The following is a 23355-nucleotide window of genomic DNA, read 5'->3' as shown; positions in this document are numbered from 1 at the left end:
GGGCATGTATAAATGTAGGAATTACACATATGAAACAATGTTTGAAATCACAGCTGTGCCCCAGTCTCATACATCAGTTCCACCTTACATCTATTCTTCTCTTTCTCCTCTTCAGCTGTAACTTCTAGGTTGAAGTCACTACTATTCACTAAGTCAGTGTTTTAACCCTCATCAAGAATGAAAACAGTTCTAGAAATTCCTCAGTTGGTTAAGGAATTCCTTCTCCTCTAATTAGGCTACATGTTCAAAGGTATTCCTAAAAGCCAGTGGCACCTACACAGTAAAATTAAATGACAATTAACACTGACTGCCACCAGACTTCAAGTATTATTTATGGACATTAAATAACATACTGAACCTTGCCATTTGCTTGTATGCCTCTTCTGCCACAGCAAATATGTGTGGATCCATGTCCCCCATGTTTTGCCCACTATATGCATGGATAATGGCATCTCCATATATGGGCAGCTGCTTATAGGGGTTTATTGCAACCAGAATTATCCCTACAGCCAAGTGTACAAAACAAAAATAAACCACAGGTTAGTTATACAAAATGCCTGGTTTTGGCATCAACAGCTGAAAGAATACAAAGAAGCAATATTTTCTAGGTAGAAGATGCTGATGAACAAACAAGTCTATACTGATATATAAAACCAGTTAACATGAGTTAAAATATGCTTCAGGAAAACATTACATACATCATGTTGCAAACTGAATCAATATTAATACCTTTATATATTGATACTTTTATTTATTTTGTACTATAATATTAATACTTTAAAATAATTTTTAAAAAATTAATAATTTAATTTAGTTTACCACTATATGTGTAGATAAGTTTAGACTCCACAAAACGAATTTTAAGATTGTGTAGAACAGCTGGTTCATGCAGATAACTGAGTGCAGTGAGATCATTTTCACCAACAAGTATGTCAGGATTTCGTAGTGGAGGCAAAGCAGCTGGATCAACAGGGTGACTCAGCTCCTGTTAACAAAAAACATTGAAATGTCATAAAATGCATTATGTTTGCATAAATACAAATCTTCTACCTTTACATGAAGTTATAGAGTTGATGGAGCCCTCTATCAACTATTTCTATTTCATTGATTCTATACATCCCCCGAACTTGGGGGAATTGGAGCTGTTTGTTGCTTATGAAAAACTAATTATTTTTATTTACAATATTTTGTATTGAAATCTGTAAAACTGGGACACATTTAGCTCTCTAAAAACAGGAATATTTCAAGTACAGATGAGAATAATAGAACAGCTGCAACTGAATGAAAGTAAAGACCTGGTCAGAATTCAAGTCACCTCTGTAACTATCCTTACTTGCAACACCTCAGTTTTCTTTACAGAAAGTTTAAAACTCACTTCTGTTTCTTTCAACAAATCAATTTAATCATACCTTTAATATTTATCTTTATGGAACAAGAATGCAGAAAACCAGAAATGCTTTCCAAGTATTAAATCTGTAAAGAACTTGGATACTAAAATTAACAATCTTACACAAACCAAGAAAAGAAGCAAGAACAGGCTCTGTGAGAGAGAACTATGCCTGTCCTGCACTTCTGATTTTCACTTCAGTTTAGGATGAGTTTCAGGGCTTGTCTCCAAAGCAATCTTTAACGTATGTTCTCCATACTAATGTACACAGACACTGGAATTGCACTCCTCATATTTTTGGGCAGCAGATGTGTACTGTACCAATTTCAATATGATGAAAAAGGAAAATGTGTACATGTTTAGATTCCATAATGGTGAGTGCTCTGTTGCTACATAAACATATCTCAGCAAACCCCACAATAATTCAGGCTTTTCTCCTTACAGTTCCATCCTCTAATTGCACATGGAGAAAACGGTCTCCAGCTTTGTAGTTTTTTGTGATTTCTGCAGACTGCCAAACTTCTTCATTATCAGGGATCCAAACCCTATTGTACTGTAACAGAAAAACAAGACAATTGTTAGCTTAGCTACTATTGTAATACCAGGCTAGCATGAAAAAATACCTTTCAAACATCAAGTGCAATCCTATTCCAGGACTTTTGGGGACTATTATTAGCTTTATACAGCAGGATATGTTTTTTGTGGTTTTGTTATTTTTTATGAAAGAATAAAAAAAGAAAGCAGACTCATTAATTTCAGACATGCATATTCTGCTCCTGTTCAGAGCAGAGTCTGCAGAACAACACAGCATGCAGGAAGGTGAGCAAGGGCCAGACTTTTGCCAGGCTCTTCAAATCCTCTAACACTGAACAAAGAATAAAATACACTTAAGGGAGAGACCTTGTTTCTAAGAGGGTTCAAATAAGCAAGAACCAGAGAAAGCATCTCACTACCAGAATTCAGACAATCAGGAATAGACAATCACTTCCCTGAATCCAAGTATAGACACTGAACTCAGAATGCATTTTGCCATAGGCACATTGTCATACCTAAGAAAGACTGCACAGTTCCCTTTCTTTTAACAGGACTGAAGTGCAACCTCCAAACATCTTTCCCTGCTCTAGGACAAACTTCAAAGACTACTGGCTCGTTTCTTTCTTTACAAGCAATCAACTGGCATACTTTAGCTCCATCCCAGCAAGGTCTCTCTAACCTACTGAAGCACAGATATTTGAATGTAAGTTATGCTGTTTGAACCATTTAGTTCTTCTATGCTGAAGTTAAAATGCAGAAGCAAAAGCAACTTCTTTAAATGCTCTGCCTGAGAAGCTATGGGAAACAGCATTCCTTAAAAGGACATAACACAACTGGAAACCTCAGTCAGTAGGGAATTACTTTACTGATGTGGAGTGTGTCCTTCTCATCCTGACAGGGTTTGACAAAATAACATTGTTGTCCCTACTCATGCAAGAAACTATAATGTATACTCTTCCAGCATCTTTCTGTTTTGATAGCCAGAGCCCTTCCCTTAATTCCCTCCCTAGCTATATTCATGGTCAGTTGAAACAAGCTGTTTAAATAAACCTGTGAGAACTGCTGCAGCTGCTTACTTGAAAAATTAACATTAGTCACCATTTCATGGAGTGTGAGCAGACCCACAGAACCCCTGAGGACTTGTATTCCCTTCTGTTCTGGTGCTGCAACTGTTGGTTTTGGCACAAACAATATTTTCCTCTCCAGTTTGGAAGAAGCTTTGGAAGCTCCAGTATATCCTCAGGACATGAGAGTCTCTGCCCCAAGAACCCCACTGAACCATCGTGGTGCCTACAGAGGTCCCTGCAAACTGCACTGCACAGCTGTAGCTTCCTTAATTCTAACCCCAAGAATCAACACCAAACAATTTTGGGTAGGAAGGACTTGCACAAGAACGTCCTGTGAGTTAGCCTGTGCTGCTCAGTGACTTCTCCAGCTGAGTTTTCAGTATCTCTAAGGACAGGCATTGACCCTTCTAGTGAGCCACACACCAACCTGGTTCTCATCAGGGGCTGAACAACCATGGAAACCTCAGCTGCTTCCATGACATCTCTCTGCTTTCAGCACGATGGCATTTCTTTACACAATATCCAAAATCACAAAGACATTTTCTAAACAATCCCAAACAACTGTAACGGCAATGTTTTCACCTCTCTGACCAAGGGGACAAAGGCCCATCTCCTCAAGTATCTATTTAATAGCCACATGAAAGACATGGCTAAATTAGCTTCACATTTGAGTTTTCCATGTTTATCCAACTATAAATTGTTATTTGTATCATTCCTACACTATGCTGATTTCCTCTTGGCTTACAAAAAGTGCTTGTTAAATTGAATTCTTTGTTGGCTTTGTGATTTAGAATATCACCACCAAACAGCCTCAGGGGCACACAGTGTGTTCCCATGCAAGAAAATGAATTGCACTAGGTCAAGGACGAGAAAGGGAGGGAGAAGAATGTGATAAAAGCACTGATTCTTCAGGAATGGCCCCTGGAGTTGCAGGAGCCTCCATTGGCAAACGCACCCAGCCTGGAGAGCTGGCTGTCTCCAAACCCTGCCTCGCAGGTAAACAGGCGGGAGTTTGCTCATTTCCGTGTCGGGTTACAGCCGCGCTCCTTCCCCCCTCACCTGTGCAGCATTCCTGGGAAAGCCGCGCTCGCTCCTGCAGCGGCTGCGAGCCACCAGCCCTGCAGCACCAGGCTCGGTGGGAGCAGCTGCCGCTGCGATAGATCAGGGACAGGCTTATTAAACCCCGACATATCCCTGTTGGTTTTGTTATTTAATGCTAAGCAAACAAACGATACGTCACAACACTCTGGTGACTACAGGAGAAAAGGGAAAAGTTGTGCGAAAGTTTCAGCAGGCGCTGAAGGAGGAAGAATCTTTGCTTTAGGGCCAAGCTCTGCCGCACACATTCAATATTTGCCCAACAGAAAGCGCAGCACTGCGAGCCCGGAGCGCCCAGGGAAGGGCAGTTACACCTTCACGGTGCCTAATCGCTGGCTGGAACAGCGAGACCTGCTCCCAGAGGCCGAGAGTCTCGCAAAAGGAGAGTTTTCCTCTAAAAGAAGCGTCTCCCCACGGTGCCCTGTGGTGCGGTGTCCCGCACGGGCGGCTCCGCGCTGGGCGCTGTGCCCGCCGCCCGCGGGTGCACGAAGCGCTCCGGCGGAGCCCGCACGGCCCGGCCATTCCCATTCCCATTCCCATTCCCATTCCCATTCCCATTCCCAGCCCCGCTCCGGCGGAGCCCGCACGGCCCCTTGCCCTCAGCCCTTCCCCAGCCCCGCTCACCTGCGTGTAGAGCTCGGCCAGCGCCATGGGGCACAGCCGCGGCGGTGCGGACGAGGCTCCGCAGAGCCGCCGCAGGTCCCGCAGGTGCCGCGGTCCGGCCCGAACCCCGCCCCGGGGCGTGGGGAGCGGCCCCGGCCCGGCCCGGCCCCGCTGCCCGCCCGGCGAGCCCGGGGCAGCCTCACGGCCAGCTGGATCCCGGCTCTGTCCGTCCAGCCGAGCCGGGGCGTGCTCCCAGTCACCGTCCTGGCACCTCGCACACACCTTTAGGGAGCGAGTGATGGACACTGCGGCTGCCAGAGGGTCCCCTGGAAGCAGTTCTGACACAGAGGAGAAAACCGACAGAAACATTAATCACCTCCCTACAAAGTGCTGCAAAGGAATTTCTATGACAAGCTCTGAATAAGATACAAATGAAAAACTCTGAGTGCATTTAGTAGTTTTAAAGCACTAACAGGTGCTACAGTTGAATATCCTTTATGAGGAAGAAGACTTGAATAACCACAGAGCTGTGTTTTAGCAGGTGGATACATGCCAAGACCCACCAGCCCTCTCTCCCCACCTGACACAGGGAGCTTTCATAGCACACAAGTGAATGTTTTAGTGCAGATACTCAAATTTTATTTCAGGAACTGTACGTCAAAACACCCTAACCAGAAGTGGGTTATGTTGAACAAAGAATTCTCCCATAAGCACAGCAGTTTATAGTGCACTGCTGCTATCTGGGTGTGTATTTACACATCCTCAGATTTTAACCAACTCCCTTGGCAGTCAACACCAAGCCTGCGATGGAGGCAGAGGGAACCCTGTGACCATCTGGGGTCCATGCCAGCACACAGCTCACGAGCCACCAACCAACCAAAAAAACCCTGAAACAAACTGTACAGTTGTACTTTTATTTGGACATTTTCCAGTGATAGCTATTAGGCTACAGCTTTTATGATGCATACATTTACTAAGTACAACATCAGACACTACAACAGATCAGAGCTCATGTAATTCTGACAATGTTTTGTTTTTCATCTATGTACTGTAGTGGCATCAAGTGAAAACCTATGTTTATAGGCTCATCGCATGAAGTATCAGCATCTTAAAAAACCCAAGTGTTTACTCATAGTTTTAGTATGGTTTTTGAAATGTGTTCAGTTTAAATCATAAATTACATATAGACCTTCAAATTGCAATTGCTGGTGTTTCCAAGTTGGGAACAAATGTTGCTGCATATTAACCCACTTTTAATGAACCTGATGTTACTTTTTCCTGTAATAGATTAACTGACTTAAGCACTTTTATGTTCCATCCAAGTTTGAAGCGTGAGAAGCAATTTTTTTAAATTTGGACAGAAGACTGCCCTAAATATCAGAATAAAATGATCACTGGAATAAAAATACACCAAACTGAATGAGGTAATTATTGTGCAAAATCTGTAGAACAACTGTATATATTTCCAAGGGGTCATTGACAAGTATTTTTCCAGCATCTGATAAAATCTATCATCTCAATAGATAATAAATTAAAATATAAAAGATATGTCCACATTAAAAGAGCATAACAATGATTCAAAGGAAAAAAAATTTTAAAATAATTCTGCATTATATTCCATGGTTAAAGAGATTTTAGTCCTATGGTGAAAGTTATATTATACACTCACACTAAAATTTTATTTCTGAAAAGTGCATGTAAAATACTGTCATGTAAAATGTTAGATTAATTACCAACTACACATCTATTCCAACTCAAAAATATTTTCCTTTAAAACATGTCAAGCAGCATATACTTTTAATGTGATATAAAAGTAATACCAGTCAAACCACTGAGTTTAAGGATGATATCTATAATTTACTAGACACTACTTTTTAAAGTAAACAATACAATAAGGCTTTTTACAGGTAAACAAACTTCAAAAATAAACAAAAATACATTTAGGCATACATTTTAAACACTAACGCTTAAGTAGTAGATAAATTTCCTGATCTAGAGTATGAACATACTGTAATGCCAATTGTTTGTTTTTCAATAGGAGAAAAAAACCTGGGAGGTCAGCATGTTCTCATGTGTTTTCTTTCCTAACCCTGTTACTGGATGCGAAGGCTTTGCCATTACATACTCACAAGTACAGTACCTGACAGTCTGAAAACGACCTTACACCTTATTTGGAGCCACTTCACAGCAGCCAGAATTGCAGAAATCAAGTAATGTTTGCAAAAGGAGTGTTTGGTATATGGTGTAGAGGAAAACCTAAATCATTTAGCAAAGATAATTCAGAGCCTTTTTACAATGCAGTATAAATTCTTGGAAGTACTGACATGATCCATCAAATGTAATATGGGCCATTTCAATACAAAGAGCATCTCAAAATGATACTGAGAAAGTTTATGTTTTCTTTATTTCCAATTTTAGCAATCATACAAACAGCGTGTCTGCCTTTCAAGTAAAACAAAACTGAAATGTCTCAGTCTGCTTAACAGCAAATATTTTCTCTGTGAATTTGCAGGCAAACAGAGGAGCACCAAACAGTCTAATAGTGTACCTCTAGGTTATTTATCAATATTGTAAAATAAATTAATGTTAACACCAAGATGCATATTATTATAATACATTAAAAATATTGCACAACGCAAGTGAGCAACGTGTGTGGCTTTATTTTTACATGTATCTTTGAGCCATACACCACAGAACTGGAACCTTAGGCGAGGCTTCCACGCTTATGCCTCACATTGTGAAATGTGAGTTTTAAATAGGAGATCCAAGATGTGTGAGACAGAAAAATCTTTCCAGTAAAATGTGCAACATTCAAAATACCTCAGTTTCTCATTATGCACTCTGATTTCCAACCATTAAATCAGCATGAATCATAGTCAAGTGACAGCATCGTAGTCAAAACCTGCTTAACTTTCTTGTTAGTCAACCTTTCTAAGAATGAGAGCCTTGGGCTACTGCATAAATTTTCTAATAAAGTTTTTCCTCTCATATTCCAGTGTGAAAGAAGACTTTTCTCTGTTGTTATTTTTTTTTTAAGTGGCAAAAAACCAAGAGATCATACTTAAAATACACATTGTCATCTCTGGGGTCTACAAACAAAGAACAACATTAGACAGACTCTATAACCTAAATAAATACTAAAACCATTACTGACTTCTGATCGTTTGTTCAAGATTCAGTATTTTTAGCTAACTACTTTTTAAAATAACTGAACGTGTAATTTCCAGTGTGCTACTTGTGCTTAGTTACCATTTTCCTCTATAGGTGTTACTTGATAAAATGTGCAAAAATCCAGTTAAAATAACAGACTGCAACAGACTGTAAATAAGGTTGACAACAAAATATGAAGTGTCTTATTTTTAGTGCTTAGTATGATACTGTCATACATTTAAAACAACAGAATATGCAGCAGCAGTTTAGTTTGCTTGGTAAACCACAGTTCTAACAAATAAACACCTAAGTTAGAGCATATAGTGAGCTATAGGACTTATCACTACAATTTATGTCAAACTGACATAAATGAGGAAGTGGCTTAAGAAATAACTTTATATATTGCCAGTTTGTGTTTTTCCATTCAGTTTTTACAAATTAAATGTAACAGGCTCCCACGTGACCGCATATTCTACTACAAAATGCCTTACTTTCAAGATTTCCATGTCCAGGACTGTGACTGTCCCTATTGGTCCCCACCTCTGAGAAGATTACATATGGATTTTAATTGACACTATTTAAATATGTTACTAAAGATCTAAAAATGTCCCTAGACAGCCGAAGACACAATTTTTGTCCAAGCCCGATTTCCATACTCTGGACACGTGTGAATCAGTGATGTCCTCATCAATGCAGTGACATCTTTCTATGAGCGTTCAGCCTGTGGTGCTGCTGTGCAGTTTCCCAGCTACCTGAACTACACATCTGGGCTTTTGTTCAGAAAACATGGGTTTAGTGGCTCACTATGTTTTAACAGGTACAGATACAGGCAACTGGTTCTCCATCTAACACTGACAGGACATCCTTGGGATCAGACACGTGATATGAAGCCCAGGCCCAAGCTGGCTGGGATCTGAATGGTTTCTAAAGCCAGAGAGGATGGATTAAATGGGAAAGTAACAGGGAAGATGTGTTTGGCATCCATGAGCAGCTGAGGAGAGTCCTTCCTGTCTCGCAGACGCACCTGCAAAGATAGGAAAGTGATGTCAGCATCTAGCCAGCTGGTAACAATCACCTCAGAAATCTGACCTGTGCTTACAGACGTGTGTGCAAACACACTCTGCTAACCTGAGCTGACACATTTTCACCAACTGTGACTTTAAACTGTAGTTACTTTGATCTGCTTCAGTTCTGCACATCTCCCCCTTACAGTGCAATCTGGGAATACTTAGATTCCCTGCAAAAGGAAGATTTTTGCCCAGTATTTAGTAACCATCTTTTCAATAAGTGGAATTACAGCTTTATCTCAGTTCTACCTTCCCAATCTCCCTTATCTTACTTATCTTGTAATTCAATTTCTTATAGATCAGGAAGTTCACTTTTCTTTAATTTTGCTCTACTTTGCTTCTCTTTGGAGTTTTCAAAACTTTTCGTTTTCACCAATATATACAAAAATAGAAGGGGTAAATTAAGAATTTTGGTACAGATATAGGCCTCAATTTTCAAAGCACAGAGCTTCACATGCAGACACAGGTCTGAGTAAATTTGCATATCTAAATCTTAGTGCTTGAAAAGTTGTCATACAAGTTGTCACACAAAGATGAATAAGCACAAAAACCTCTCACCTGAAAACCTCATACGTACTGACAGGGAAACTAACACTTTTGTGTAAGTCTGGAGGCAGGAACTTCTGACTGCTTACATTTTAAGGCTGACATTACCTTTTCAATGCTGTTAAACTATGATAGCTAAAGAGCTGAGTTTAATTTTCCTGAATGTATTTCAGGATACAAACAATTCTGGCTGATCCAAGAGGTTTTCTTGGAAACAGTCAAGTGGTTTTTGATGAAAAGATAGACATACCTGTATTGTACGTATAAAGGACACCAAGACTCTCTCTTCAAACTCATTAACTGGAGTATACAAATTCAGAACTTTTACAATCTGTGAAGAAGAACAATCACTTTCAGGTTCATGTTACTGCTCAATCAACAGATGCGTTCCATAATTACTAATAATATAATTTTAAAATCAGCTATTTAAAAAAAAGAAAATTATTTTAAAGTATCTGTTATTTTTCTGTGTTATTGATTAATGCAGAATTCCATCACCCTGCTCAATGCTATATTAAGTGACTGCTTCCTTCAGAATATATGCACTTTGGAGGTAGAAACTCTAAATTTCTACATATGTGATAAAAATACCAAATGATGGAAAAAAAACATAAGTAACTGATTATTTTCCTACCCACCCCCAAAACCATCATGTATTTCTCACCCTAATTTTTACCCTGTAGTCATGACCTCCTGTAGTCTTACAACTTTTCTGTTTTTCAAGAGAGTGAGCTATTCCTCAAAAAACAGGGCTAAAACCACCAAAGAATTACATAACAAAGGCTTTAAATGATAATATGGGTGAAACTTGTAAAACCTATTAAAACTCTTTGGGTTTTTTTTTTCATTTCCTTTGTTAAAAAACCAAAACATTTTGTTAAAAAGTTAAAACACAGAACATGGAATTCTAACTTCTTATTCAGTAGAAAACTAAGTGATTTTGCAGTAATATGAATTAACAAATCAAAATGGCTTTATTAATGCAATTGCTAGTGCTGACACAACTGTGAAAGAAACAGGGAAATTTCTTCCTTTTCCTGGTGAGAATTGTTCAGTAAGCATAAAAGATGCTTGAGTCCCTTTATTCCTGTACAAGCTCTATGCAAATGTAGCATTATTTGAAAAAGAAGTGAAACATATCTGTACAAAATCTGAGCTTTCATAAATAGGAGTCTGTTTACTGAGACCTACTTGGTTCAGCCTTTGAGGCTAATGGGTACAGTAACTTCACATTCCTATTCGCAGACTCTCAGACAACAGCTCTGTTTGAATTCTCCATCAACTTGGCTGGATACCAACTCTGATGGCAGAAAGATCAATTCCTACTACCCTAGGCAGAGCTGTCTGGAGTACAGAGATGTCTTTGAATGAAGACTTTTCTCTAAGGATTTCCAAAAACTGAGAGCCTGTGTACAGCACTGCACCCTGCACAATCTATTGAGCTTCCTCTCATTTGTTCAAAACTTATCTCAAACATCAGACTCAAAGGGTCTGGTCCTTTTTTCACCCCTCCCACTTAAAAGCAAAACAAAGTAAGAAACCTGCAATTCATGTGTGACAGCAGTGCTGGCAGGAATAGCAAACACCAACGGGGCAGAAAGCTGCTCAGGAGGGACAGGAAGACAATGAGGATTTGCTCACCTGGGCAGTAGTCAGTGCATTGCACATTGAACATATGGCTTCTGCATCTTCATCCGTTTTCTTTTTTACTTGCAACAACTGTGCAGCCTGGATGAGGGGTTCCAGGGTTTCCTTAGCCCCACTATTCATCAAATTTTTATCACGTAGCCATTCTTCCAGTTGACTCACATTGTACCTGTACAAAGAGGTAAGAGCATCAAGAACATTAATGCTTGATTACGGATAAAGGGAAAGCATGTGCAATTTCTCTTTCCCAGTGCTGCTTCTTTGTCCTTATGTGTTTTGTTATTTTGTCTTCACACTGTTTTCTTCCAATAGAAGGGATTTTCTTCCAAGGCAGGGATTTTGACTTTCATAACAGTTAGAAACTATGGATTAGAAAGAAAAATTTTCTTTGTAAGAAACAAAGATTTCCACTGACTAGTCTTTCCCATTTGTTTCTGTTCCTATTAATTGCACAAATGTGATAAGAAGAAAGGCAAATGAGATTTTGCCCATGTTAAAGTACAGTGAGGCTCTGGGATGTAACTCGAGGGACTGGAATGCCCTGGCTAAATTTCCTGACATATGCAAGTAAAGTCCATTTCACAAGTGATGTGAAATGGAGGAGATTATTCAGGTGTCTTTACCTCAGGATGCAGCAAACTAGTGTAGACAAATCCACTGCACCACCAGTGTACAAATAAAAGCAGCAGGTATGTCTGCTATTCTTCTCTAAAAGCTGAGGAAGCAATTATCAACATTTCACCTACAGCTCTACAGCTGATTCCCACTTGATAATGAAACACTGTTTGGTTTGCTTCTACATTTCCTTGAATGTCAGGTAGGATTTGGCCAAAGTCAACTAAGCTGTTTTTAACCGAATTTCACCAAATCAGTTCAACGTCATCTGTTTGTGTGTGGAAAGACAGACATTCCAGATATCTGCAGCTCCATCAAAATGATACTCAGCAATGTCAAGAGTCCAATAAGATTTCCAGCAGTGCATTTGAGAGAAGTGTAAGAAGCTGCCCACCTTATCTGCATTCCTTTGCTCCAGGAGCACATGTCCTTGCGCAGGAGGAGGTTATTGAGCGTTACGGCCCCGATGATGTAGAACATCTGCTTGACCACCTGCTTGATCAGCTCTGGGTCCATGCCATGCTGGCACATCACCGAGTGGAAGGAGTTCAGCTGCCGGATGATGGAGTCCAAGGTGTAGGTGCCCTCATCGGCGATGCTGGACGTTCTCTTCCGCAGCCCTGTTGGCTTCACCCCTGACACACCTTGGATGGTCTCGTGCTCCAGCATCCCTGAAACTGCATTTGATTGACACTATTGAAACTGAAACTGCATTTGATTGACACATTATTGTAATGACTGACAACTGCTCACACACAAGAATGTTGGGCAAGACAGCAAAGCAGGGAGAGCAGGCTGGGCTTCCTGCTAGCCACAGTTTACCATGATTTCCAGAAAATGTGCGTCCCGTTATGCTTGGCAAAATCTAAGTTCACAGGGTTTTTACAAAGAATCCAGCATGTGTGTTTAAAAGGACAGTCTGAATCTAGCTCAGGGAAGTACTTTTTTCCTCCTGGGGTCACATGAGCAGCAGAATCAGCAAACTGAGAGCTGTTCCATTCTTTTAAATGTTGTGATTGGAAAGCATCACGAAAATTTCTGTGGGAGTACTGTCTGAAGAGAACATGAAAAGTATTCTTAATGAAAAAAAACCCTCTCTGAATGTTAGTTTTATCACTGCTTGTGATTTAATTCCTCGCTGCTGTCAATAACAACAACTAAACAATTTTTCTGTATTAATTTCAGTTAAGAGTTCTCATGTAATTAAAGTCTATTTTTTCCATGGGATATTTCCCAACAGACAGGGCAACAAATATCAGAATGTCCTGACAGCTTCTTCCTGCAAATGCTTGATTTATGACAAGCATGAGTAAGGTATACCAATTTATTCTGGCACTGCCAAAAGAACCAGTCACAGTTTAGTTTTTCCTCTAATCCAATCTGTCCAGAACAGTCTGTATCATCTCTAAAGAGAATACCATAAGAACTATTAATGAATCTCTACTGTTTAAGAAGAAATACAAGATACATCTACTACACCACCATCACAATTTTCATTTTGGTACTATGCTGTGAATTTTAAGGAATTCAACTTTGCCTTACCGATCATTGGTTGCAGAATATTTTCCAACACTCGGACAAGTTGCTGGTAGATCTGAATAGCCAAATCACTCAGTACTTGTCTGTATTCAGCTAAATCAAAATTAGTGAGGCAGTGTTCATTTTGACGAGGTGTATTATGCTTCATAAATCCCTGCATTTGTGAAATAACAGAAATTAATACTTCAGTATAGTACGAAGTATTACACAAACCCAGTATTTGCATTTTCTTTCATGCAACTGACAAATAATACCTTAAGTCACAGATCCTCAAAATTTTAGTCTGGAACTTTATCTGACTGAGGATAGCACTAGGATTTGCTTTTCAAGTGTCATGTGCACAGCATCTGCTTCCTTAACTCAAAATTTCAGGTCTATGACAAGGAACAGACTCTGCCAGCTTTCTGGCAGGCAAGACTTCCTCCCACTCCAGCATGGGCATTTTCACATGGCCAGCTATGGTCAAATGCCCAATTAAGCTTGAAAGAGGAGCTGGGCACATCATAGCCTCCAAAAACCAACTGGTCTGCCATACTAAAGGCTAAAAGGCTTAATATGGGCTTTTTTATAGGAAGTGCAGTGAATCATTGCTAAAAACCATAATGGTAGCTGCCAGATCCTCCTCTTACTCTGAGCTGGCCCTTTTGGGAGGAGCCCAGTGCATCTAGACTCTGGGTGCCAGCCTGCAATAAAGGGAAGCTGGTTCAAATCTTACATCCCTGTGCTTTCCACTGATGCTGTCACCATCGTTCCAAAAGGTCTAGCCACTTTAAAAGAATATGACTAGATCTTTTACACAAGATTTGTTAAAGAGCAGTGCTGACAACAGCACTGGAGAGCAAGAGAAAACAGAATAAGAGCACTGCTTACCTCCTCTCCACTGTACTGCTTCAAACAGTGCAAAAATCGGCAGGTGTTGGACAGCCAGAAGGACACTGTTTCAAAGTCATCTCCTCTTTTCTGAAGATAAAAACAAACACACTTCAGCAAAGACTGTCAGGAGAAATAAAAGAGAATGCAAGATACACAACTAAATGCTTAAAATACACTTTCTAGTAGATCCTCATTCTGACGTTTTGCAAAAGTTTGTGTATTACAGTAATGTATTAGGAAAGCAAGAGTTTTGGCAAAGTGCCATTTAACACTCTCCCTCTTTTCCTTAGTATTTTTCACTAACACGATTTCCTCCACAGACATGATCTTTCTGTGTTTTACAGACCATCCTAATTGCTCTGGGCAGAAATCAAAGGGCAATGAGACTATATTCCCAAAATACCCAATGACTCTTGTGAAGAGCCCAGTGGGGAAGACTGGAATGATACAGAGCCAGCAGGAAGAGCAGGGAACAATTTAGTTTGATGAATGCCACTTATATCACAACCATTTTGGCAGCCTGAAATGGAAAATGAAACAAAATAAACAAACCCTTCTCACCAATGAACACAGGATCGAGTATATGCAGAATAGTTCTAGAGCTCCACAGTGTGCATTTCTTTCACTTAAAAATGTTCAAAAATTCCTATGGATACCTAAGCTCCTGCAGAATTGTCTACTAAGTATTTTTTCAAAACTTGTAGTTTGATTAAAGGCTTGGCTTTTGACACATCTCTCTCATTTAAAAAATAAAAAAACATGTAAGCATAATACATATTCATGTCTTAATAATGCCTTCAAAATACACCTGGGCTGAACTCTCCCAGCCAACTCTTGAAAAGACTTTGGGCAGTAACATATTATCATCAGTGTAATCTGTAGGTGAAGCAAATGAAAAATCTGTTAAACAAAACTGCAAATGAAACTGTTTATTTAAGCACTCTGGGGAAGATAAACAAGACTCACTCTGCAAACTCTGACTACATCCAAAACTTTATAAGATGAGCTTCAGGGAAGGGAGACTATTCAAAACAAAAAGAAGGTAGTTCTTTTCCCATTAATTTAATGCATCTCTGCTACTATAGGGATGAAATGCCAGCAATGTAATTTGTTATTTTTTTAACACAACCCTTGGGATTTAGTGGCAGTTCACTGATCACGAATCCAGAGCCAATTCATTGAAAGCCTTTTCCTCATTCTCCTAACATAAAACCACAAGTGAATTTTAAATTAACTTTTTTTTTTTTCTAAACTAAGCAGACTAACTAACCTTTAACACTTTTTTGATGCCATTGATAGTGGAAGTCAACAACGACCGCACTTTCTGGTCATCATTAAGGTAATCTGCATGGCGCACACACATGAACAAAATATATGCTGGTAGTCCTGGAATCAGGTTGACAGCTACCCCACGTGGTTTCAGCTCTTGGGAAAAACAAACACACATTGTCTTGTTAAGTGTCAAGTCATTGGAAGATGTTATATGAGGTAATTGCAATCTCCCCAGTTAATAGCATATACATGTATATATATATATATATATCTATATATATCTATATATATATCTATATATATATATCTATATCTAGCCAGTGAAAACTCAGAACAAAACTAAGGGCCACTTTCTTGGTAAAAGAACATAAGAAGAAAATATGCAGGCATGTTAATATGTACTATACTCGTCAGGAAGGACAATTAGTTAACAATACACATTTAGGAACTGAGCACATAAACTGAACGCTGTCAAAACCAAAACAAACTATTCATTTCCTAATGCAAATTCATTTTTCAAAGTGTATGGACACAGAGAAGGCCACAAACGAGAAAGATGCTTACCTAAAATAAGATTCTTGACAAGTTTTTGTTCATCCTCCTTCTTATATTCCAACATCCCTTGGAAATCCTTTTCTTTCCGTGGAATGTTAACTGGACGAATAGGTTCATCAATGATTTGTCCAGGTGATATGTTCTCCATCTGGCCCACTTCAGAGAGAGAAAGGAAAGAAATATTACATTTTCCAGTGAAACCAACAGATACCAGAGACATTTCTGTAACATTCCTTAGGAAAGTCCTGGCTCCAGCAGGGCAGGGAAGAGAATACTAAGAGCAAAAGAGAGAAAACTCATTAGTTGAGAAAAAGGTGTTTTACCAAGTGAAGGAAAAGAGGCTGGGGGGCAGGAAGCAAAGCAGAGGCAATCACTCATGATAAACCCCCACCCTGAGGGAACTGATGTCCAGCCAGTCTCAAACAACAGCTACCTTGTGTGCAAAATACCCTCCTGTGGCTCCTGACATTTGGAGGTGCAGCATATGGAATATTCCTTTGGCCAGTCTGGGTGAGCTGTCCTGGCTGTGTGCCCTTGTGCCCTCCCACCTCACCTTACTGAGGGGACAGAGCGGGGGAAAAAAGGAAACCTTGACACTGTCCAGCAGCAGCCAAAACATCAGAGTGTTCCCAGCAGTGTTATAAACTCAAATCCAAAACACAGCATCACACAGGCAGCTATGGTGAAATTTAACTCCATCCCAGTCAGACCTACTCCATCTTTCTAAGTTAATTAGGCAATAAACACAGACCAAACGATATTTTCAGAAGCATTTTCCCGCTCTGTATTATGTATGAACATTACTGTGATCTTGTCCAGAGAAGTAACTGAACAATATTGTAAGATTTTTTTAAAAAAACACTTAGATGGTGTAACTAATCTTCACATTCAAAGGAAAACTGGGTAACTCATTTTTACTTGGTTCATATTAGTACTGCTTTTCTCTTGGCAAAACCAGATACTGTTTTTCAGTTCACAAACAGTGCAGGAAACCTTCCTTTGTGTTTGAATACTTTCTGCCTTCAGAGAAACACCAGTCTCCCTTTCTCATCTACTAAAGATTCATAAAGGAACACACAGAGGTCTGAGCATACATCCTGTTTCTGCAATCAACAGAGGCTAAAGCTACTGAAGACCTCACAACTGCTAAAACAGATGGGTATGATGACAATCAGATCACAAAGTAAACAAAAATATTTCTCTCAAACATAAAAGTACCTTCAAGTTCACCAATCTTCTTAGCAAATACTTTCAGCTGCTTCTTTAACTTGCGAACAGTTTTGTCCTGTTTTTCCAGCTGCTCCATTAAATCCTATAAATTCAAATAAGGGAAAGATTAAGATATGGGAACAATCCTGTGCCATGTGACAGAGACAAAAACAGTGCTGTTATAGAGTTATGAGGCAGTGAGGAAAGCTGAACAGAAGTGCCATCCTCTGGCCAAGGGTTGCAAGCTGGTACACTGCCTGTAACACAAGCCAAATATTGCAAATATTATTAAGTTATATGCAGCATGACAAAGGCAAAGCTCATAGGCAGGTAGATCCTGCAGATACTCAGAATGAGGTCAGTTTGTACAGCAGAAGATATTTTGCTGCAAACAAATCTCCCTAATGCTTCCTCCCTGCTCTTCCAAATGCCTCACAGAAATTATTTTCTTTATTATTAAACAGCTATCCTCTATTTCTGCATCATTTATTCCTGTCTCTAAGACTGCCTCCTTATTCAGATTCCATGTTATCAGAGGATGACAGAGATTCCTAGAAAGACCATAACTTGCACTCAAATTTACCAAATCAAATATCCAAACACCAGTCTTGCTGTCATCACATTTCCTTACACTGAAACTGGTTTCTTACATGTTTTTATTCTGTACCTGAATTACTATATGCACCTGGAAGTTATATTATTTTAATAAACTGTATTTGTCCTTCAAAGGAAAACTCCCCAGAAATCTATCTTTCAATAGTTCTGTGACATATCTATTGTTGTACATTGATAAAATAATTGTGTAATTAAAAAAGGGAAAGTTGTTCTATGGAAAGCAAAACCTCAAGCTCAAACAACCTGAAAGTCATTCCAGGTTAAATGTTGGAAAGGAGCTTAGAAGAAAAACCTAAGCAGGAGGATTATTTTTGGCACTGGTAGGAACATAAGGGATCGTGAACTCCCTGCATCAAAAGCATCATCTGGGAAACTACACCTCTTCTGAAGTACTGAAAAATTTTACTGCAGCATGGGCACATCCCTTAATCATGTAGTAAAAGAGTTTACAAGCTGATACAATATACTTGAGCAGTAAGATATTAGACCTGTTGAAAACAGATCGAGGCCATGCTTCACATCCAAAGCATTGTTCAATTTTACAACAGAAATCCTATTAATAACATTACATACTTGTTGTCAGATAATTCAATTTCTCCTGAAACTAACAAAAAGATACATATAAATTTGACAGACTATTTTGAATGTATCAGGGAAGGGATATGATTTCAGAACAACCTCTATGTGAGAACAAATGAAGTTTTTTCTATGGTTCCTCTAAACAGATTTAACAGATTTCATTAAGATCTGGAAACTCATAAATTATATTCTTTCAAGCTCACATATGGTGCTGTTTTTAATGACAGTGAAAATATTATCACCAATGGCATTCTTCATATTTTGCATTTCTGAAAAGTATTAAAGTAAGAATAAATTCAGGCTATGACTGGATTGCTGGCATTATTCACCTTGGTAAGGACCTGTACAATCAGTTCTCTACTTGTCTGAACTGAATCTAAATGTATCAATGTTTCAAACCAAAGAGTAGTTTTGAAAATTGAACATCTTTTGCATCATGTACCTCTTTTCCAGGGCAGTATTAAGTAGTATTCAAAAAGCAACTGCTTTGCTCACAGCGCAAGGCTCGTATTAGTAACAAAACTGTGCATCAAAAAGAAACACAGATTACACAAAGGACACTACGACTAACAAAAAAAGCAGTGAAGGAAGTAATTGGCATGGTGAAGCTCTCTGCAGGGGGATTTCCTCTGAAAGGGAGAAAAGGAGACAGCCTGATTTTCAATTAGTGCTTCAGAAACAGCGACCGAGACAACAGAAAACAGGGTTCATTCACGTGAGCTACATACAATCATCCGCTTGTACAGGGAAATCCGGTACAACTGATACTTCTTGGGATCATCTGCATACAACTCCTCAAAAAACTGCAAAAATAGGGACAGGATTGGTTTTCTCCCTCCCTCTGAGACACTGAAACTTCAGTGAGCACTGTACAGATTAAATCAGAATACAACAAGAGCAAGAATCTCCTATTTTTAGGTAGTCTAGGCCCTAGCTGTGTTCACACCAACACCTCTGGGAGAGAAGCTGATGTAGATGAGTTGCAGAACAGTGAAATCTTTTAAAAATGGGCCGTATTAGGACTGTGAGAGCATGGAATATAACCTTTGTGAGAACAGGGACAGGACATTTTCTTATGCTAATCAAGATGGGATTGCAGTGAACACTACAATTCTAACATGGCATCTGGAGAGCTGCAAATTGTTTCCACTCCAGGGCTAAGAGTGGAACTGAAACATACACTTGGCTTGGAGTGGACTTGCAATACTCAAACATCTGACGTGAAATGCTAAGGAACGAGTCTATATTTAAGAAGTAAAATTACATTCAGTGTATTTGAAAACAAAGAGAACTTCTCTGGGATATAATTACATGACTGTGTGTTGTCTTGGGAACACAGTGTGATGAGTAGGTCTCTAGGAGGAAAAATGGCTAAAAAACATAACATATGACTAAGCAGCAGGAGGGAGCTGCTGAGGCAACATTCACCATCTACCTTTGTGAGAGACTGTAGCTACTGAGGCAAACTTACACTTTTAGCCAGTTCCCAAACATATTTATCTGATACTTTGCTCAAAATCTTTGGTATTAAGACAAGACCCCAACAGTGATTAACTTCTGTCATGTACATTAGCAGGAAACACTACACCTTGGCTTGTCTGGAGGAAGCAATGACTTTCAAAGCCAGGATTTTTCTGACTGAAGTAGCTTGCTTCCCTTTACCAATAACAAGCCAAACATATGCCAACACAGGTCTCTTCAGAAGATTTCCTCCGAAATGAAGTGGCCGACATAGGATGAACATACTCCTTTGTGGAAGAAGGTAGGGAGTTTTGCCCAATCCTTCCTTCACACAAAAATGTTGTGCAGTACACATGGAATACCAGCTATTAGCTAAGTGACTTCTAACCAAGTTTCTTCTTATGGAACTATTTCTTTTTTCAAAACATACTGAACAGCTGGAGCTTATAAAATGGTGGATTATCTGTGTAGCTTCAGGCAGGGAAGAGAGAAATGGAAAGATAAATGAAATAAAATAATTAAAGAATTACATCAGAGTTTTTCAATGAAATAAACAAACTAACATATTTCAGGGGAAACAGGCCTCCTTGGCATTATTAGTTTTTATTACTTCCCTAGATATCAGCATTCTATTTAGCCATGACTAAACTCACCAGTTGGAAGCTGGGATCCAGAAGCTTCAAACCAATTTCCTGAAACATTATTACTTCAGGAGCAATCACAAGCCTCTCTCTCCCATTAGCTTACACTCAAGAAAACCACCACCCTCGTGCAATTTTTTTGCAGGAAGCTGCCATCTGAAAAATGATAAGGAGCTGCAGGTGTGGCAGGTCTGTCAGTGCCCATGCTGCTGCAGCAGCAGCGTTTCCCTTACCAGGTTCTCATTAGTCAGCCGGGTGATCTCGTGCTGCAGGCTGGCCTCGATGCGCGCCTCGGGAGGCAGCTGCAGGTTCTGGGCCAGCAGCTGCTGCTGCCGGTTGTTTTCCTCCTTCAGGCTCTGGATCTCCCCTCGCAGCGACTCCAGCTCGTTCTCGTGGCTCTTCTTCTGCGACTGCAGCTGAGACTCCAGCAGCCTAAGGAGGTTGAGCAACAGTTTGTGTGAACGCGCTCAAAGTTACACCCCGGTTCTCAGAGGGAGTGTAAAGCTTTAGCTGCTGCTCAGGAACAATTAGCCATGGCTTGCGAAGGAAAATGAAAAAGGCAGAGTACTTTTTAAACCCTTTAGGATGCCTTCTAATTAAATTAAACCAGCATGATCAAAAAGTGAAGAGAGAGAAGCTAATTGTGACACTGCTTTGTGCTTCCTTCGATTGAACACGTACTGTACAGGGTGCCACTGTGGCAATAAATGTAAAGCTAAGTCTCCTCAGTTTGACTGAAGGGGCTTTAAAGAGGTTTTACCTCTAAACAAATCAAATAATTCTAAATGAAGATGACACTATGTTCACTTAAGTTAGCACCTTGCAATATTGGCAACAGAAAATAATTTTAGAGTTAGCTTTTTCAGTCAGAAACCATTTAATTGCAAATGCCCATGAACAACCTTTATCTTTCCATTAAACCCAACATCTTTCAGAGGCCTGCTGTCCCAAATGTGTGAAAAATCAACAACAGATTCAGACTCAGGATTGAAATCCAGGAGCTTTATCCTCACCAGTAACTTGTTCTTTCCCCTTGGGCACATTACATCTCAAGTTTTTCTCATTGTGAAGTGGGGATAACACGTACCAGCCTCCTGCCAGGCAGTGCTGGGGGATTTACTCCTGCTTGCAAGGCACTGTCCAAGGGCTCTGACTCATAATTTTGTACATACACAGGAAATTACAATCCTAGTGACTACCAGTGTTCAATTAGACAATATTTCAGGGTTTAAATATGCATAAGGCAGGAACACTTATTAGTAACTAGGCTGATGAAGCACACAAGGGCAAATAGTCATTCACCTGCAATGCTCTGCCATTTAATATAAACCTTCTTGTCTTTACAGTGCCAGGACAAGAGGCAAGAGGCACAGAGCAAACCAACTCCTATCCTGCTCTGCAGAACACTTGCTCTAGGTTAGATCTTCACAGGGTTACACAACAATGTTAGGGGTAGAATGTGTTAGCACCAGGAAAGGAAAGATTTTAGTTTAGTAGCAGTCATTGCAAAATTCCACCTTCTGAAGTTACTGCTACCAAAGGCAGACACTGAAGCACATCAGCAGGGCTGAGGCAGTGAATTAGTTGTCAGGGCAGGACTAGGAAGCGTTTTGGAAATCAGGGACACCGACGAGCACACAGAGCCAGAGCACCCCATGACCAGCACAGTCCTTGCAGAGACCACAGTGGTCCCACTGGGGCTTCAACAGCACCATCAGGAACTGAGGATTACTCCTCTTTCGGGTTATTTTGTGACTTACATTTTGAGTCTGGCATGGGAGAAGAATGTTTAATTTACTGAACTTGACACACAACAGAGGAAGACCCATTTCAGTTTGAAATTTAAGAGTACACTGAAGCTACTTAAACAATAGTTTCATAATTAATAAAATGATTGTACTTCTTTAGGCTGAAAAGCTGTAAGGAACATCGATTTTGAAACCTGGTGTAAAGGCACACAAATAGTACAGGCTACAAATACTTTCCAGCTGTGGAGCTTCTGGTATTTTACAGTCTACTTTTGTGCAAGTATTCTTATGAATTATGTACTGGCTGTTGCGCCATCTTAAACTTTTTAAATTATAAAACCTGACAAGTAGAAAAGCTCCAGGGACTAGGTTTGAGGAAACTCCTTAATTTCTATAATTTGTGTTGAATTTTTTTCTAACTGTTAAAAGCAATAGAAGTACTGTAGCTAAAGCAAACCCATAGCAAGGGGCACAGTTAGCTAGAAAAGAAGATACAAATGAAGGAAAAAAAAAACATTCTGAGAAGTCTGGTAACCTGTTGGCTTGTTTTAACCCTTCATAAGCCAGCCAAAGTTCTCCGTCCTCATTCAGCATATGATAGTCCTGGGGAGATTGCCTTTCAAGAAACGTGTTTAAAAAAATACAAGAGATATATGTGATGGTGATGAGGTGACATGGCAAGGACATTACACACTATATTACAGTTACCATAAAAGAGAAACAAAAAATGCTCTAAAACAACACAGCAAATTACTTTTCTTGTTTATGTGTTTTTCTTCTGCATGATGCAATTCAGCTCTGAGTGACAGCCCAGCTGGTTACAGCATTCTGTGCTGCTACAATAAACACATTGCCTCAGATATTGTGACCAATGCAGCTCAGAGGTGACAAACCAGCCTGGGAATGGCACCCAGGCTGGGCCACGCAGCAATTAAAGGCTAAGAAATGGAAATCCAGAAAGCCTGATTCTACATTTCCCCATTATTTCCAAATCCTTTCAAATACTGCCCACAACAATTTTACTAATGAAATCAAATTATAACCCCAGCTATGAGTGTTCTCTAGACATACATGGGTGGAACTGACTTAACACAATATCCATATTGTGTCACAGCAGACCCCAAGTGATCACAAAATAAAGAAAGAACT

The 23355-nt window shown here is 39.7% G+C and overlaps 2 protein-coding genes across 9 annotated transcripts in view; both read right to left on the bottom strand.

The window, feature by feature from the left end:
- Positions 1-4858, bottom strand: part of MYO5C (myosin VC) — a 33366-nt gene extending 28508 nt beyond the window's left edge. The window contains exons 1-4 of the mRNA XM_021537438.3: positions 4711-4858; positions 1830-1940; positions 820-985; positions 359-503 (exon numbers count right to left, since the gene is read on the bottom strand). Of these exons, the coding sequence (XP_021393113.3) occupies positions 359-503; positions 820-985; positions 1830-1940; positions 4711-4737 (449 nt within the window). The 5' untranslated portion in view covers positions 4738-4858. The remainder of the gene's footprint in view (positions 1-358; positions 504-819; positions 986-1829; positions 1941-4710) is intronic.
- Positions 4859-5589: 731 nt separating this feature from the next.
- Positions 5590-23355, bottom strand: part of MYO5A (myosin VA) — a 99534-nt gene continuing 81768 nt past the window's right edge. For 4 of the 8 annotated variants that reach the window (XM_085588732.1, XM_085588731.1, XM_085588733.1 and 1 more), the window contains 12 exons: positions 22742-22822; positions 20692-20890; positions 19085-19159; positions 17172-17265; positions 15963-16109; positions 15397-15551; positions 14124-14213; positions 13257-13407; positions 12109-12391; positions 11094-11268; positions 9703-9783; positions 5590-8863 (listed from right to left, as the gene is read on the bottom strand). In XM_085588732.1, the coding sequence (XP_085444858.1) occupies positions 8711-8863; positions 9703-9783; positions 11094-11268; positions 12109-12391; positions 13257-13407; positions 14124-14213; positions 15397-15551; positions 15963-16109; positions 17172-17265; positions 19085-19159; positions 20692-20890; positions 22742-22822 (1684 nt within the window). In that variant the 3' untranslated portion in view covers positions 5590-8710. The remainder of the gene's footprint in view (positions 8864-9702; positions 9784-11093; positions 11269-12108; positions 12392-13256; positions 13408-14123; positions 14214-15396; positions 15552-15962; positions 16110-17171; positions 17266-19084; positions 19160-20691; positions 20891-22741; positions 22823-23355) is intronic. The other 4 variants (XM_085588734.1, XM_085588735.1, XM_085588736.1 and 1 more) reach the window with 3 other exon arrangements.

The sequence above is a fragment of the Lonchura striata genome, chromosome 10 (genome assembly GCF_050655825.1).
Source record: "Lonchura striata isolate lonStrDom1 chromosome 10, ASM5065582v1, whole genome shotgun sequence".
NCBI lineage: Eukaryota > Metazoa > Chordata > Aves > Passeriformes > Estrildidae > Lonchura > Lonchura striata.
This window is presented reverse-complemented; position numbering and strand designations above follow the sequence as displayed.